At 38.7% G+C, this 16,588-nt stretch overlaps 2 protein-coding genes across 3 annotated transcripts in view; one reads left to right on the plus strand and one right to left on the minus strand.

Annotated features, from left to right (window-relative positions):
* Nucleotides 1-4,284, minus strand: part of SUN3 (Sad1 and UNC84 domain containing 3) — a 31,217-nt gene extending 26,933 nt beyond the window's left edge. Inside the window, exons 1-2 of one of the 2 annotated variants that reach the window (XM_049776277.1) lie at nucleotides 4,163-4,284; nucleotides 2,516-2,575 (exon numbers count right to left, since the gene is read on the minus strand). In XM_049776277.1, coding sequence (XP_049632234.1) covers nucleotides 2,516-2,575; nucleotides 4,163-4,284 — 182 coding nt within the window. Of the gene's footprint in view, nucleotides 1-2,504; nucleotides 2,576-4,162 lie in introns of both variants that reach the window. The other variant, XM_049776276.1, reaches the window with a different exon arrangement.
* A 6,757-nt stretch (nucleotides 4,285-11,041) lies between these two features.
* C7H7orf57 (chromosome 7 C7orf57 homolog) overlaps nucleotides 11,042-16,588 on the plus strand; it is a 28,330-nt gene continuing 22,783 nt past the window's right edge. The window contains exon 1 of the mRNA XM_049776296.1: nucleotides 11,042-11,208. Within this exon, the coding sequence (XP_049632253.1) occupies nucleotides 11,154-11,208 (55 nt within the window). The 5' untranslated portion in view covers nucleotides 11,042-11,153. The remainder of the gene's footprint in view (nucleotides 11,209-16,588) is intronic.

Genomic DNA, 16,588 nt, shown 5'->3' on the forward strand with positions numbered 1-16,588 from the left:
TCCCCTAGCCCCAAGCTTTTCTCTATTCTGTCTTATTTCCTTAATCCTTGAGGCATCCCTGCTTCAGGCACTTCCCTGACCAGTCACCATCAGGAAAGTGGAAATTAAAATCACAATGAAATAATGGCCTACACTTGTTAAAATGATTCTTATGAAGGATATAAGAAACAAAAAGTGTGGTAATGCATCCGAAGGGAACCTTTGCATGCTCTTGGTGGGAATATAAAAGAGCACAACCAATGTGGAAAACAGCATGGGTTTTCTTAACAATTTAAACTTATAACTATCAAATGATGCTTCTTTTCCAATTTGTATATATATACAAGCATAGATATATTTAAGATATTTAAGATATGTTAAATATTGCATTCTATGCCTGAAAATTTTAAATGTTTGGAAAATTAACTATTCAGTTGTTATAATTCAAGCTATACCTGAGAGATTTCTAAAATAATTAAAATAATAGACTTTAACAAACAGCATAAGTAAAATTTCAGCTTTTGTACAACGCTAAGGTTTGTAATAGTTTTTACATTAAAAATACATCAATATGGGATGTGTGCTGGGAACAACGGTGGAGGGAGGACAGTGTATGTGGTGGGAATGCCTTGATTCAATATCACTATGTACCTAAAATATTACTGTGAAATATTTGTAATCCACTTCGATCAAAATAAAAAAAATCAAAAGAAAAAGGAAAAAATACATCAAGTAATTTGCTGCAAACTTGTAGGAACTAGAAGATACACATTGAATGAAGCCAGAAGAAGAAAGGCAAACACATGATGCTCTCATTATCTGTGACATATAGAATAACTGGAGGAGGAGGAGATGTAATTTAGTAAAGGAGGATGCCTAGATCACTCTTTACCCCATTTAGAGAGAAGATTAGGGAAAAGGACAAAGAAAAGAAATCAGGGTGTATAGGAAGAAGGTGAGAAAGGGAAGTAATGGGGGAACAGGGGCCAGAGCTTCTGTTACACTGGTGATGTGGTGCAATCATATAGCTATAAATCCAAAACACAGACTCAATAACACTGAAGACATATGATCTAAGTTGCAACCACCAAAGGTTGTCATATATCTGTCAAAGTGACAGTCAGAGATGGGGTTGAGGGAGGTAATGGAATATGGGAGCACTGGTGATGAGAGATGACACTGCTGGTAGTATTGGTATCGAAATATTATGTGCTTAAAACTGACCTAGCAATAATTTTGTAAATCACAGTGCTTTAAATAAAAAAAATTTAAAAATGCATAAAGAACTTGCAGGTACAGGGCCAGAGAGATAGTGGTGTTAGTAAAGGCTTGCCTTTACTTGCCTTCAAAGCATCCAACATGGAATCCATCTCTAACTCCATGATGGTCTTTTGAGATTAGTATAAGGGATTTGAGTGCTGAGCCAGGAGCAAGCCTTGAGAAACAGTTGGTGTGACCCCAAAACAAAACAAAACAAACCAAGAACCTATAGTCACTTCTAGTCCTTTTGGGGGGGGGCAGGGTTTACAACAGTGCTCAGTGGTCACTCTTGGCTCAATGCTCAGAAATCGCTCCTGGCAAGCTCGGGGGACCATACGGGATGCCAGGATTCGAACCACTGTCCTTCTGTATGCAAGGCAAACGCCCTACCTCCATGCTATCTCTCTGGCCCAGTCCTTGATTTATTTATTTTTTAGTTTTTGGGTCACACCCGCAGTGCTCAGGGGTTACTTCTGGCTCCAGGTTCAGAAATCGCTCCTGGCATATCCCATATGGCTCAGGGGACCATATGGGATGCCAGGATTCGAACCAATGACCTTCAGTATGAAACGCAAATACCTTACCTTCATGCTATCTCTCTGGCCCCCTTTGGTTTTTTTTTAATTGATAAATATAAGTTATTCCATTGAAATATTAACTCATACTCTATCTATAAAGAACCATAGATAGATGCTCATCAAATGAAAGGCGAAAGAAATAAAATAATTTTTTCTCTGTAGCTTCCCGAGGACTCGCCCTTAACGCCCTAGACCCCCACCCCTTCCTAAATCCAAAAAAACCTTGCCCTGACCAAAAGATACCTTTTAACTGTTGAGCTTCACGAGGACCCCACCCCTTCCTAAATTCCAAAGACTTGCCTTTGACATTTTAACTGTTGCAACTTGTGGTTATCTAAATCTTGCAAAAAATGTAACTGACCAAATGTCAAGTGTACCACCCAACTACCCTACTGTAATTTTCCACTGAAAAGTTATATAAAGGTTTGTTAAATCTGGTTCAGCATTCTCATCCTCTGGCTTATGCTAAGCCATGTTGGAAGCCCGGCATATGCTTTTGTATGGTCTTTGCCTCTTGGAGTCATTAGAGGAGTGCGTGTGGAATTCCTGACCTTATCACAAAAACCACATACAAAAATATTCACAGAGGCATTGATCATAAATATGACAGAATTGTTCATTGTAGCCATGAGTGCAAATCAACATTCAGCATTAGAACGTTACCTATGGGTATGATGTGATACTTACCTATAAGGAATACAATCAATAAAATTAATACCAGGATAATACTTAGAATAGTCTTCCATGATTGAATTAACCTAAAAGAAATAAAAGTGACAAAAGGAATTTAGTCAATATTATTAACTTTTAATTTAGATTTTAGCCACCACTGCAAGCAAATTCAACCGACTTTCTTATTCTGAGTCTATACATGAATTAAGCAATTGAAATGTAATTTTGACACTAAGAAGAAATAACTTTCAGGACAGTATACACATATAGACATGTAGAAGAGTACTGAAGGTAGTCATCCTAATGTTGATTAACATTAATGAATAATATCATATGATCAATGCTTCTATGAGTATTTTTTTAAGAAAGATATTTTTTATTTAATGAAAATTTCACTACAAAGATGACAAAGAAAAAAGGAAGAAAAATACAATACATGTTCAAGAAAGAACACAGACTTTAAAGACTAAGTTCCAAGTAGCTTTTTGAGGATATGGTTATATACAATAAAGCCAAATATCCCCCCAAGCATTCTCTATGCACATGATTTTAATATAGACATTGTCACAGAGAAAGCATTGTAATGTTGACAATCTCTATGAGCATTCTTTTGTATGTGTTTTTTGATTAACACCCATCCAACTATTCTTTAGGTAGATTCACAGAAAAAAATTGTGGGTTACAAGGTATATGCCTGTTCAGTATATTCTATCACTATAAAAAGTTCAATTTATAACCTTTTCATATCTGGCTCTCCCCTCAAAAGACTTGCTATAATTAATTGGAGGTGATTTTCAAATGGTTAACTTTGCAGCACTTCCTTTATTTTTATTAAATTTTGTTTCTGTGCAAATGCTTCTCTTTACCCTTTAAAATTGTTGTCTTTTTTTCTTTTACGTTTCTTCTCACCACTTGGATATTTTTTCTTTACTTTGAATTTGTTTTCCCAGAAAGCAATAGCAAGTGGGCAGATCAAGGGAACTGGGTTTTTTTTGATCAACCAAATGGGAAGTTTCCCTTCTGTTTCCTTGGAGACATCATCCAAACACAGTCTCAATAGAAGAAACCCACTTACTCATTCAAAATGAATACCCACTAACAAATTGCTTCTCATCAATGAATGCAATAAATGTCAGCATTTAGATTAGGAGAAGCTAAGTATACGAGTGAAAAAAAAGAATAATTTGTAAATTATCATCTTGCTGTTGCTGAGGTTCATTTTGTAATTTTTTTTTTTAAAGAACAGTGTTACTTTCATAATTCTTGTCTCCGGTCCTGTAACTAGTTGAAATACCAGTGACATAAGAAGTCCACTTGCCACAGAAAATACTGTGATGCAGAGAAGCCTGCAGAGGGTACACTTTGGACTAATTTTCTCTAAAAGAAGGAACAGTTTTGTTTCATGGGAGGCCAGAGAGAGGTAGTATTGTGGGTAAGGTGCTTCCTTTGCTCACAGTTGCTTAACATTCAAATCCTGGCACCCTATATGATTCTCTGTGCCTGTCAGAAGTGATCCTTGAATGCAGAGCCAGGAGTAGGCCCTAAGCAACACTGGCTGTAGACTCAAAATATTAATCAGTAATAAAAATAAAAGAATAAATATTAAATTGGTTATCAAGTATCAGTATGTATGGCAAATGTCATGTATAGTATAACAACTCAGAGTTCCATACCTGTTGAAACAATGAGCCTGAGGCTCTGGGGGCACAGAATTCATGCTGGCATTATCATTGCTTTCTTCAGAACTACCCCTTGAAAGCCTGGTCCTCCTTCTTGACCTTGTTTTTCCACTCATTTCTTCCCCCTACCCTCACTGAGTAACAAAAATATGGTAGAAGAAAGAATATTGTTTTCTTTTCTTTTTTCTACTTGAAGGAAAACATAATATGCATCATTGTTCTTTGTCATACTTCACAGGCTTTTCTCCTTCAGGAAGGAAGTAAGAATGAGCACATCTTGAAATAATTTTCGTATTATTACATCACTCTTTTGTGACACATCATAATGATGGACACTCTGTCAGTGACTGCACAATACACCTCTCCACCTGACAGAATATTGTCCTGACTGGATGTTAAAATTGCTTTCTTGCAGTATCTTCTAATATATCACAAAATATAGGGGTCCCTCTCTCACTGCTACTCTGCTGTAACAAATAATATATTAGTGAGGAAATAGGAGGGACAGAGCAGAGAAAACAAGGAAAGAGGGATTGACTAATCATAACCTCCAATGCAATTCAATTGGTCAGTCCTAGAAACCAATTTGATAGCAGAATTAACTAAAAAATGGAAATGTCAGCTCGCTGTATGAAAGAAACTGACAGTTTAGGCAATAGAGAATTTTAGTTAGTTCATCGTATACATATGTGATCTAATTGGCTATAGGCACACACAACTTGACCAATCAAAGAGCAGGAACTATTAAGGTTCAGGAATATGTAATGTACACGAACTTTGGTCACTGTTGTGTAGAGGTGTGTTGGTGTGGTGTGGTTTGGAAGAAGACAGAAGAAATTTCAAATAATGAGTGCTAAATGGAGAGCAGAAGGCAAAGAGAGGGAAGTAGAAGAGGGACAGTAGACTAGATTGCTATCTAGGTTCAGAGACTTATTGTTTTGTGAAGTTTTTTTTAACACCGAGAACTACCTAAGTTGTTAAATGCAAAGCTGTTATATTAAAGGGCTGCAATATAGAAGACCTCTGATGATCAATGTACTAATATTGTACACCAACCACAAGAAGACAGCTGATTTGTGTCCACTGTAACAAACATCACTATTTTCTTAGGTGCTTTATAAAGAATAAAATGTCACAAATACAGAAGAGGAGTTGAAAATCTCATCTTCAAATAACTCCCTTCTTGGTTTCTCACAAATAGCTATCTATAATCTTGGGGCTACAGTGATAGTACAAGGTAAGTTGCTAACTTTGCATGCAGCTGACAAAGCATTTGACCCTTGGCACTGCATGGTTCCTTGAGCACTCTCTGAGGTGATCCTACGAACAAGAGTAACCTATAACAACAACAAAAAAAACAAACAAACAAAACAACCAACCCATAATTACAATCTGAAATTTAACATAAAGACAATTTTTTTCTAAATTTGAAATATTTTGATATATCAATATCTATCAATGCATGCCTTATATACCTTTCTCCACTTTATTACATTATCTATTTTTGTTTTGATTTGTTTTGGGGTCACACCTGGCTCATTCCTGGCCCTATTATCAGGGTCACTCCTGCTAGGACTTGGGAGATCTATGGAGTGTTAGGGATGGACTCTGGGTCAGCTGTATGGTGTGCAAGGCAAGAGAATTACTTGCTGTACTATCTTTTTGACTCCTTACATTATATGCAGTCATTAATTTTAACAATGTGTCATAATGTATTATTTATATATTAACCATTCTTGTATGGATGCATATTTAGATTTAACATTTTTAGCAATATAAATAATATACAATACCTGTTCCTATGCATATCTCACTGTGCCCACTACAAGGACTTTTATAGAGTCACCTCCAGTGGTGCTCAGGATTTACTCCTGTCTCTATGCTTAGGAATTATTTCTCACAGGGCTTAAGAGATTCTATGTGATTCCAGGGATCAAAGAGTGGTTGGCTCTGTGTAAGGCTAGATTCTCTGTCCAATTCTTTGGTCCAACCATAGAGTTTCTGTTCACTGCAAAATTTGGCGGGTGCGGTCAGAGGTAAAAATTCAGCAGCATTTCAGGTCAAAGGTCTGGGGAAGAAGGCTAATGAGTGAATGTGAATGGAACGCAAGGCTGTCTTCTGCCTATGCCAAAGTGATGGCAGCCTATATCAAAATAGAGATTGGGGGGGGGGAACTAACAAAATTAGCAGATGAGTTAGAATAAAGAACAGTCAAGTTTTGAAAGAATTTGTTTAAAAATTGGATTGCCAGGATGTTTAACTATGTTTGCTTTTATTTATGGCTCAAGTTGTAATCATTTAAGTGCTGTGAAAATGTATAAATATTGTCTCAAAGTCCTAAATGTCTCAGATGATCAACTTAAAAATATCTTTCTGAATTTTAAATATAATGCCAAGTCTGTCTTTGTCTTACTATAACAGCATACTACAAACCAGGTGGATAAGAAAAAACAGGAACATATTTCTCACAATTTGTTTGTTTGTTTGTTTTTTGGTTTTTGGGCCACACCCATTTGATGCTCAGGGGTTACTCCTGGCTAAACGCTCAGAAATCGCCCCTGGCTTGAGAGGACCATATGGGACGCCGGGGGATCGAACCGGGGTCCTTCCTTGGCTAGCCCTTGTAAGGCAGACACCTTATCTCTAGCGCCCTCTCTGGCCCCTATTTCTCACAGTTTTAGTGATAGAAAGCCCAAGAGAAGGGTGCTGGAAAACTTGGTTTCTGGTGCTATTCCTCTTCCTGGCTCATAGATAATGTCTTTTTATTGTGTGCTCAGGTGCAGAAAGGAACAAGAAAGGGCCAACTTTGAGCACTCTGGGATCCCTGAATAAGAAAGCAAATTCCATCCAGAGATATCACTCCAATGACCTAATCATCTTGCAAAGACCACAACTTTCAACATTAAGGATTAAGTTTTACATTGCATTTTTGAGGACACATTCAGTCTATAGCCTGCTAGCCCTATCCTTCTAAAATTCATGTCTGTCTTACATGAAAAACACACACACACACACACACACACACACACACATATACACCACCCAAATAGCCCCAAAAGTCTTGTTCAAAATCTCTTCTAAGTAACATTTATAACTAAATAGTCAACAATTTACCCGGAAGCAAATTCCTCTCACTATAAACCTATGAAACAAAGCAAGTTATATGCTTCTAAAATCCAATGTCAAGACAGGTCTCAACAGATAGAAAAGTAATGAAAACGTAAGAGGAAATTCCCAAACCTAAAGGAGTAATAGCCTTAAGGACATTCTGGCCAAATAGGGCATTGGAGGTGAGGATGAAACTGCCTTCACATATGGGATTTGGGGCAGATTAAGTATCTTAAATTGAAAGGACTTTTCTATTTTTTAATAGCAGGAGTAGGAAAATGTTCCAGCCCCTCCATTTGTCTGTTTCCTTTTAAAGCATGAAAAGTACTCTTCCTACACTATGCTAAAGAAAGATATTTTGGGCACTGTTATGTGGGGCAGAGACCAAAAAATAAAATAAAAATCAAAAACAAAAAACAAACCTGTCCAAGTGTAGCATTTACCCTTATTTTTATAATTATTTACTCACTGTTAATCACCCTTAGCCCAAACCTCTTCATTATATTAATTCTTGTCAAGTTTGTTGTTTATTTCTATAAAAGCTTCCTGCCATGAGAGGTTCAAAACGTGAAATTCTGCCTTTTCTTTGGTGAACTATTCTATCTGACATTCAACAATTTACTTATAAATAGTATTTGAAAATAGCTAATGGCATCACCTTAGAGCAAGAGCATCTCACCTAAATTCTCACTTGATGTAATATCTGAAAATATTTTCAGTTGCACTCCCAAAATTAAAGCTTCCCTTCTTCCCTTTCTCCCTCCTTCCCTCCTTCCCTTCCTCCCTCCTTCCTTCCCTTCCTCCCTCCCTCCTTCCTTCCCTCCCTCTTTTCTTTCCTTCCTCCCTCCCTTCTTCCTTTCCTCCTTCCCTTCCTCCCTCTTTTCTTTCCTTCCTCCCTCCCTCCTTTCCTTCTTTCCTTCCTTCCTTCCTTCCTTCCTTCCTTCCTTCCTTCCTTCCTTCCTTCCTTCCTTCCTTCCTTCCTTCCTTCCTTCCTCCCTCCCTCCTTCCCTCCCTCCCTCCCTCCCTCCCTCCCTTCCTTCCTCCCTCCCTCCCTCCCTCCCTCCCTCCCTTCCTTCCTCCCTCCCTCCCTCCCTTCCTTCCTCGCTCCCTTCCTCCCTCCCTCCCTCCCTCCCTCCCTCCCTCCCTTCCTTCCTTCCTTCCTTCCTTCCTTCCTTCCTTCCTTCCTTCCTTCCTTCCTTCCTTCCTTCCTAACTACCTTCCTCTCCCTTCCCTTCCTTTCTTACTTCCTTTCTTCCTCTCTCCCTCCCTCTCTTCCTTCCTCTCTTCTTCTTCCTTCATTCCTTCCTTCCTTCCTCACTCCTTCCCTCCCTGCCTTCCTTCCTTTCATTCTTCCTCCTTTTCTTTCTCTCCCTCCCTCCCTTCCTTTTTTATTCCCTCCTTCCCTCCCTCTCTCCCTTCTTTTCTTCTTTCTTTCTTTACTTCCTTTCTTCCTTCCTTCTAAAAAATATTTCACATGGTAGGGAAGTTTGTTAGTCTGGGTAAATTCTTCACCCTTCTTTATTATCACAATTCAGGGAAAGAAAAAGCTGTTTTTTTAATCTTGACTAACTAGTTGCCCTAGATCAAACGTTTTTGTGTGTGTGAAGCAAGATAGATTTTATTGAACAAAATTTAATTAGTAATATGGGTGAGGAGGGAAAGAAGGGAAGTACATGTTCAAAAGAGAGTGTGGGCTTCTCCAGTATGGAAAAATCTGTGAAAAAGACATAGAGACAATCAAGTGAGATACTTGTGCATGGGAGAACATTGAGTGAAAAGGAAGCTTGTGATCAACTGCCTTCAAAATATTTAAAAATTAGAGGTATTTTTTTATTATAATTGGGGACAACACTTTCAATAATCGCACCCAAACAAAAAATCTACCAAAATAGATAAATAAATCAAAAATAATAATAACAATAGTAAATAAAGGTAATATATATATTTATATAAAAAATAACCAAGATTTTGTGCTTTTTGTATTTGTTTTTTCCCTCCTGCCCTGGCACAGTAAATGTTGGGGTCATTCGAAAAGGAATTCACTTGGCTTAAGAGATATGGGGTTTCTCTGTCCTTGGAGCATACTGTCATGGGATCAACTCTAGACTTTGCTCATGATCAGGATCCTTTACTTTCCCGATGGTGTTTTTTGTTTTTTGTTTTTTTTCTTGGTGTGTGGAAGACTTCTGCTCTATGTTTAGAGGTCTCAGTATCTGCACAGATCCTGAGGTGGGACTTATGATGAAGTCAGTCATTGTGGTTCTAGAGATTCTGTTACCTCAGTATCATTTTAATCCATCTTCTGTGGTTGGTGATCTTGGTCTTTGCACTGAACCTAGGGTGGCACCTAGGATAGCATCTTTCTTGTGCTTCCAAAAGCCCCATTCCGTTACAATTATCTCTGCCGGACCTCTAAGACCTATATCACCTCTCTTCTGCATGATTTTTAGGTTTTATGAGTGAAATAAAAAACTTGTTTCACCAGATGACCATCAGAAAATTTTCTTTTTCTGCAGCGAAATTAAAGTTTTATATTCTTAATCCATTAACAAAACCCATTAACTGTTTTTATATTCTAATGGCTTCCTTTTGTGAAAACTCACTTTGGGTTAACCATTGTCTCCATTATTTGACCAAATAGCTTGTTTAGGTCTCAAATTTTCAAGGCAACAAAAATTACCATCACGTTGTAGCCACTTAGATTCTGTGTATTCAAGACATGTAATCTATGCCTGAGAATATGACCCATGACATCCACACTGTAATTCTCGGGGGTCTCAAATCCAGACAGGCCAACAATTAAATTCATTAAATTTAAATTCATTAAATTTAAATTCATTAAAGCCAAGAGTTTGAACACTAGTCTTTATAAAAATGATCACAATTTGCCAAAAAATATTCCCGCAAAATTCCTGCAAAAGAAAAATTCCTGCAAAAATCATTCATTCTTTACTATTGTAAAACAAGTCGCAGAAATGTCTGATGATTTTACCAATACTATTTTTTATTTTTGGAGAAAAAATATCTTTTTTAAAAGAGAAGATTGACAAGCAAATCTAGATATTTTTTTTACTTTCCAGGACCACCTTTCCCCCTATGGATTCTAATGGCTTGAACCCGCACTGCCCACATCTGGCCCTCCTTAGCTGCCTTGTTTGCCTGCCTGCCACCACCTGCCTAGGTCTCTGCCCAACTCTTTGCAAGCAAGCCAGTCTGAGCTACCTGTGCTGGTTCCGCCCTTTTAGGGGTGGACTCCTGGCCCTGGCCCTAGGCGGTTGACAGGAACCCGAGCTCCACCCCGAACCCCTATTGGTCGTCCCTAACCCGCAAGAGGTTCCGATTGGTTCTCTGCCCACCCACCCACCCTTCGCGGTGGCCCGCCTGCTGTTGCCCGGGCGATGTGGGTGGGTGGAGGTGCGCCTGATGCTGACTTGGCTTTGGTGAGAGCTACCCAGCTAGACTCTTGGCTACAGCGTAAGCCCGGCTGACCCACCCAGAGGGGCTAGCTAGGGCGCTGGGAGGGTCCTACCTGTGCCCAGGGACCTGGTAGGCACCATCAGATCTGGGTTTGGGGCTGGGGACTATCTCAAAACCTGTTCCCCACTGCATTGTCGTGTGTGTGCCTTTCTCCCTCCTGCTTTCTACTCCGAATGAATGCGATTACTTTTGCTGTCATCAGACTTGTCGCCTGTGCTGTCTGCCACTAAGCTTTGGTCCCTACTCTCTCCGTAATCCCAGAGCCCACTTGTTTTTCCCCCAGACACAGAGGTGCTTGCAGAGGTGACAACTCACCCAGTGGCTTCTGCAGCTCAGCACGGATTGGGCCTGTTCACACCTGAACCTCGGAGTCGGGGTCTGATCTGCGCTTCTCTCCACCATGAGGAATACCAGCAAGGAGCTGCAAGGTGCCACGAACCGCTATGCCCCCTGCGGTGAGTGTCCCATGGCATGAAAAGCCAGAGAGGGGTTCCCTTATTCTTAAGAGTTATGTTGTACCCGCTGGATCAGGGTACAGGGCAATGCCATCAAAGAACGCTGCACCTTGTCTTTACATCCCCAAAGGTTATTTAGAAAATTCCGGGATGGGTTGGGAGGTTGGAATAATCCGGTGCGTGATTTTAGTTGCCACAAAGATGATTCCCTGCTACCCATCCTTGCCTCAGTTGTTTGCTCCATTGGATTACTCAGAAATATTCTCTTTATTATTGTAAGCCTTGTGTAACTCTTGTAGTTGCTTCCCTGAACATAGATCCTATGCGCTTTGATTTTCAGTTCTCTCTCTCTCTCCTTTCTCTCTCCCTCTCTCCTCTCTCTCTCTCTCTCCTTTCTCTCTCCCTCTCTCCTCTCTCTCTCTCTCTCTCTCTCTCTCTCTCTCTCTCTCTCTCTCTCTGCCTTTGAATGCCCATCTTACTCCTATTTTATATTACAGCCAAGTAAATTATATCACCCACTTTAAAGTGAATCCCATAGATGGGGAGGTACGTGGATCTAAGAATGGGGATTCTCATTTATGAGAAATTTGGAGCTGAGAGAAGAGAATGACAGACTTGATTTGTCTCGAGTTTTTATGCATTCATAAGGGTGGGAGAAAATGGAGAGGGGAAGGGAGGACTCCTCTGGGAACAGCTGGAAGCATGCTGGTTCTTACTGTCAACCTTAAATTACTCAGCAGTGGCATTCATGAGACCTTCTATGTAACTAAATCTGCTTCTTATTCAATATTTTGACTGTGACCATTATTATTGACATGGTGGGAGAGCTGAACACTGGGAAGAGGAAGACAGACAAAATTCCTCTACAGTTCCTTTGTCCAGTTGGGCTCTCAATTTTTCTGAGATCTTACTTAAGGTGCACCTCATTTCTAAGACGGTCTCTTAAGAGCTTTAGTATTCAATCTCAAAACAACCCAAGGAGGTATGATTCATATAATCTATCACAAGGAAACAGAGGCATAAAGAGTTTTAATTAAGTAAAGTCTCACCTACCCAGTCTTCCAACCTGAAATGCAGGAGTCTAGCTGGGCACTGCAACTAAACCCTGTGTTTTTGGTGTAAGTAATCTGCACAAAGTCCCATTACCTTCCTAAAAAAAAAAGTTGTGGGTCTTAGATGGTTTTATAAGCCTGAAATGGTTTCCCAGACTATCTCCTAATTGATAGAATAGGGGCACTCATTTTGCCAAAGAGGACGAAAGGGGGTCTCATGACAAAATCAGTGATCTGGTGTCATAAAAGGATTACTTGGAAAGAAAAATTTCTTTTTTTTTTTTTTTTTTTTTTGGTTTTTGGGCCACACCCGGTAACGCTCAGGGGTTACTCCTGGCTATGCGCTCAGAAGTCGCTCCTGGCTTGGGGGGCCATATGGGACGCCGGGGGATCGAACCGCGGTCCGTCTCCTAGGCTAGCGCAGGTAAGGCAGGCACCTTACCTCCAGCGCCACCGCCCGGCCCCGGAAAGAAAAATTTCTGAGTGATTTAAAAAAGGACAATTTATTTTCTATTAACTGAATGGATGTATGACATTCTAGTGATTTCAGGAGCTTCATCTCTGAATGTCTTTACCTATAGTTATTATAAATGGCCCCTGATTAGAGCTCAGCGCCTGCTTGGAGCTTTCAGTAATGAGAAGTAGAAGGTACACTGTTCTCTGTGGAATAATTAATAATCAGAACACAGAGATAAATAATAAGGGACTTGAATGCTTTCTGTCTAAAAGAAAAAATACTTGCGCTGACTGTGATCTCAGTATGAATTCTTACTCTTAACTCTCTGTGAATTCTATCCAATTCTGTAATCCTTTCCCGTGTTTTTCTTCTTTAAACCATTTAATCTTGGGGCAGGGATGTAACTAGATGGGAGAGTCCTTGCATCAAAAGGTCCTAGGTTTAATCCCCAGCATGCACAAAAATAAATCAATGACTGTAATTTTGAAGCAACTAATTGCTATTATTTACTTAAAAATAATTGGGGGGGGGGTGCTGGAGAGATAGCACAGCGGTAGGGCATTTGCCTTGCACATGGCCAACACAGAATGGACTCCAGTTCAAATCCCGGCATCTCATATGGCCCCCTGTGCTTCTCAGGAGCAATTTCTGAGTACAGCCAGGAGTAAGCTGCCAGGTGTGAACCCCCAAAATGTATTTATTTTTAAGCACCATGGTTACAGAAATGTTTGTAGTTGGGTTTCAGTCATAGAATGTATACCACCCTTCATTAGTACACTTTTCCTACCACCAGTGTCCTCCATTTCATTCTCCAACCACACCCCCTGCCTGTCTGTGGGACAGGCATTCTACTCTCTCTATCAATGTCATAGTAGTGCTGTAACTGCTCTCACTGTGCTTTGTGTCAAGCTTCCTATCATGGGCTGGTTCTCTGGCCCTCACAATTATTATTTCTGAATATTCTTACCATATTGTCTTTTATTTCTCTTATATCCCTTGGGTGAGTGAGACTATTCTATGCCTCTCCCTCTGACCCATTTCACGTGGCATAATAGTCTCCATGTCCATCCATGTATAGCCAAATTTCATGAAATCATTTTTCCTAATGACTGCATAGTATTCCATTGTGGGCAGTTTCTTTAGCTACTCATCTGTTGTTGGGTACGTTTCCAGATTATGGCTATTGTTTTTGCTGGATTGCTGGATCATATGGGAGCTCAATTTCCAGTTTTTTGGGGAATATCCATGTTGTTTTCCAGAAAGGTTACACCAGTCTGAATTCCTACCAGCAGTGAATGAGTTCTTTTCTCCCTGCATCCATGCCAGCATTGGTTGTATTTGTTCTTTGTGATATGTGCCAGTCTCTGTGGTGAGATGATACCTCATTGTTATTTTGATTTGCATTGCCCTGATGATTCGTGATGTGAAGCATTTTTTCAAGTGCCTTTTGATCATCTGTATTTCTTCTTTGAGAAAATGTTCATTTCTTCACATTTTTTGATAGGGTAGATGCTTTCTTCTTATTGAGTTTGGTCAGTACATCATACATCTTAGGTATCAACACTCTATCAGTTGGATAATAGGTAAACAGTTTCACTCATTCCGTGGATAGCCTTTGTATCCTAGTCACTGTTTCCTTTGAAGTGCAGATGTTTCTCAGTTTAATATAGTCCCATTGTTTGGACACTGGTGTTTCCTCCTTGAAGATGCCTTTAGTCTCAATGTCATGAAATATTTTGTTTACATTTTCTTCTATTTACCTTATAGTTTCAGGTATGATATCAAGGTCTTTAATCCATTTTTATTTATTTATTTTTTTTTGTTTTTTTTTTTAATTTTTTTTTTTATTTAAACACCTTGATTACATACATGATTGTTTTTGGGTTTCAGTCATGTAAAGAACACCACCCATCACCAGTGCAACATTCCCATCACCAATGTCCAAGTCTCCCTCCTATCCACCCAACCCCCGCCTGTACTCTAAACAGGCTCTCCATTTCCCTCATACATAATCCATTTTTATTATACCTTTGTACATGGTTTTTGAGAGATTTGTGTTCTCTCTTTCCCCCTCCCCTGTGTTCTCTCTCTCTCTCTCTCTCTCTCTCTCTCTCTCTCTCTCTCTCTCTCTCTCCCTCTCACTCTCTTTTGTATGTCACTGATTATTTGTCTCAACACCATTTGTTGAAGAGACTTTCCTTGATCCATTTTCTGTTTTTATCTCTTTATCAAAGAGTAATTGATTGCATGTCTGGAGTGATTCTCTGAATACTCAAGTCTATTCTATTTATCTGAGAGTCTCTCTTTACTCAAATATCATGCTGTTTTAATGACCATTGCGTTGTAGTACAAATTAAAGTTGGGTAACATGATGCCTCCCTTCCTTTTCCTAAGGATTTCTTTAGATATTTATGGGCATTCATTGCTCAAAATTAATTTCAGGAGTGTTTGATGCACTTCTTTGAAAAATGTCATGGATATCCTTACAGGGATTGCATTAAATCTGTACAATGCTTTGGGGAGTATTGTCATTTTAATAATGTTAATCCTCTCAATCCATGAGCAGGGTATATGTTTTTATTTCCTTATGTTCTCTTTTATTTCAAAGAACAATGCTTTGTAGTTTTATTTGTATAGGTCTTTCATTTCTTTAGTTAAATTGACTCTAAGCTACTTGAGTTTCTGTGGCACTATTGTGAATGGGATTGCTTTTTATAATGTCTATTTCTTCTCCATCACTATTTCTATATAAGAAGTCCATGGATTTTTGCATGTTAATTTTGTAGCCTACCAGTTCGATATACAATTTTATTGTTTCTATGGGCTTTTTGGTAGTAGTCTTTAGGGTTTTCTAAATATAGTATAATGTCATATACAAGCAGTGAGAGTTTGACTTCTTCCTTTCCTATTTGGATGCCCTTGATACCTTTTTCTTGCCTGATTGCTATAGTAAATACTTCCAGGTCTACATTGAATAGGAGTAGCAAGAGGGTATAACCTTGTCTTGTGCCAGATTTTAGAGAAAAAACTTTTAATTTATCCCCATTGATTATAATATTTCCTATGTGCTTGTGGTAAATGGCCTTGATTATATTGAGAAAAGTTCCTTCTATTCCCATCTTGTTGAGAGTTTTAATCATGAATGGGTGTTGGACCTTATTAAATGCTTTCCCTCCATCTATTTATATAATCATATGATTTTTCTTTTTCTTTTGTTAATATGAATATAATGTTGATTGAGTTGCATATGCTAAACCATCCTTGCATCTCTGGAATGAGTTCTCCTTAGTCCTGGCATATATAATCTTTTGATGAGATATTTAATCCTATTTGTTCCAATTTTGTCGAGGATCTTTGCATCTGTGTTAATTAATGATATTGGTCTGTAGTCCTCTGTTTTATGACATCTATGTCTGCTTTTGGTATCAGGGAGGTGTTAGCTTCATAGAATCAATTTGGGACTGTTTCTGTTTCTTCTATTTCATGGAAGTGTCTAAAAAGGATTGGCAGTCAGTTCTCTATAAAGGCTTGAAAGAATCCATCTGAGTCTGGGATTTTGTTTTTGGTAAGACTTTTGTTTAGTATTTTAATTTCTTCAGTAGTTATAGGTCTATTCATTTATTATAGATCATCTTATTTTAACTTTGGGAGGTTATAAGAGACCTAGAATATATTAGATTATATTTATTTTTTCAAGTTATCTTGTTTTGTGGTAAAAAATTTCTCCAAGTAATCTCTTTTTACCCTTTGAATTTCTGTAGTGTCTGTAGTAACTTCCCTTTTCACTTTGATTAGGTTTACTTTTTCCTTTTTTTTCTTAAAATCAATATCTTTATTTAAACACCTTGATTACAAATATGATTGTAGCTGG

The sequence above is a fragment of the Suncus etruscus genome, chromosome 7 (genome assembly GCF_024139225.1).
Source record: "Suncus etruscus isolate mSunEtr1 chromosome 7, mSunEtr1.pri.cur, whole genome shotgun sequence".
Lineage (NCBI taxonomy): Eukaryota > Metazoa > Chordata > Mammalia > Eulipotyphla > Soricidae > Suncus > Suncus etruscus.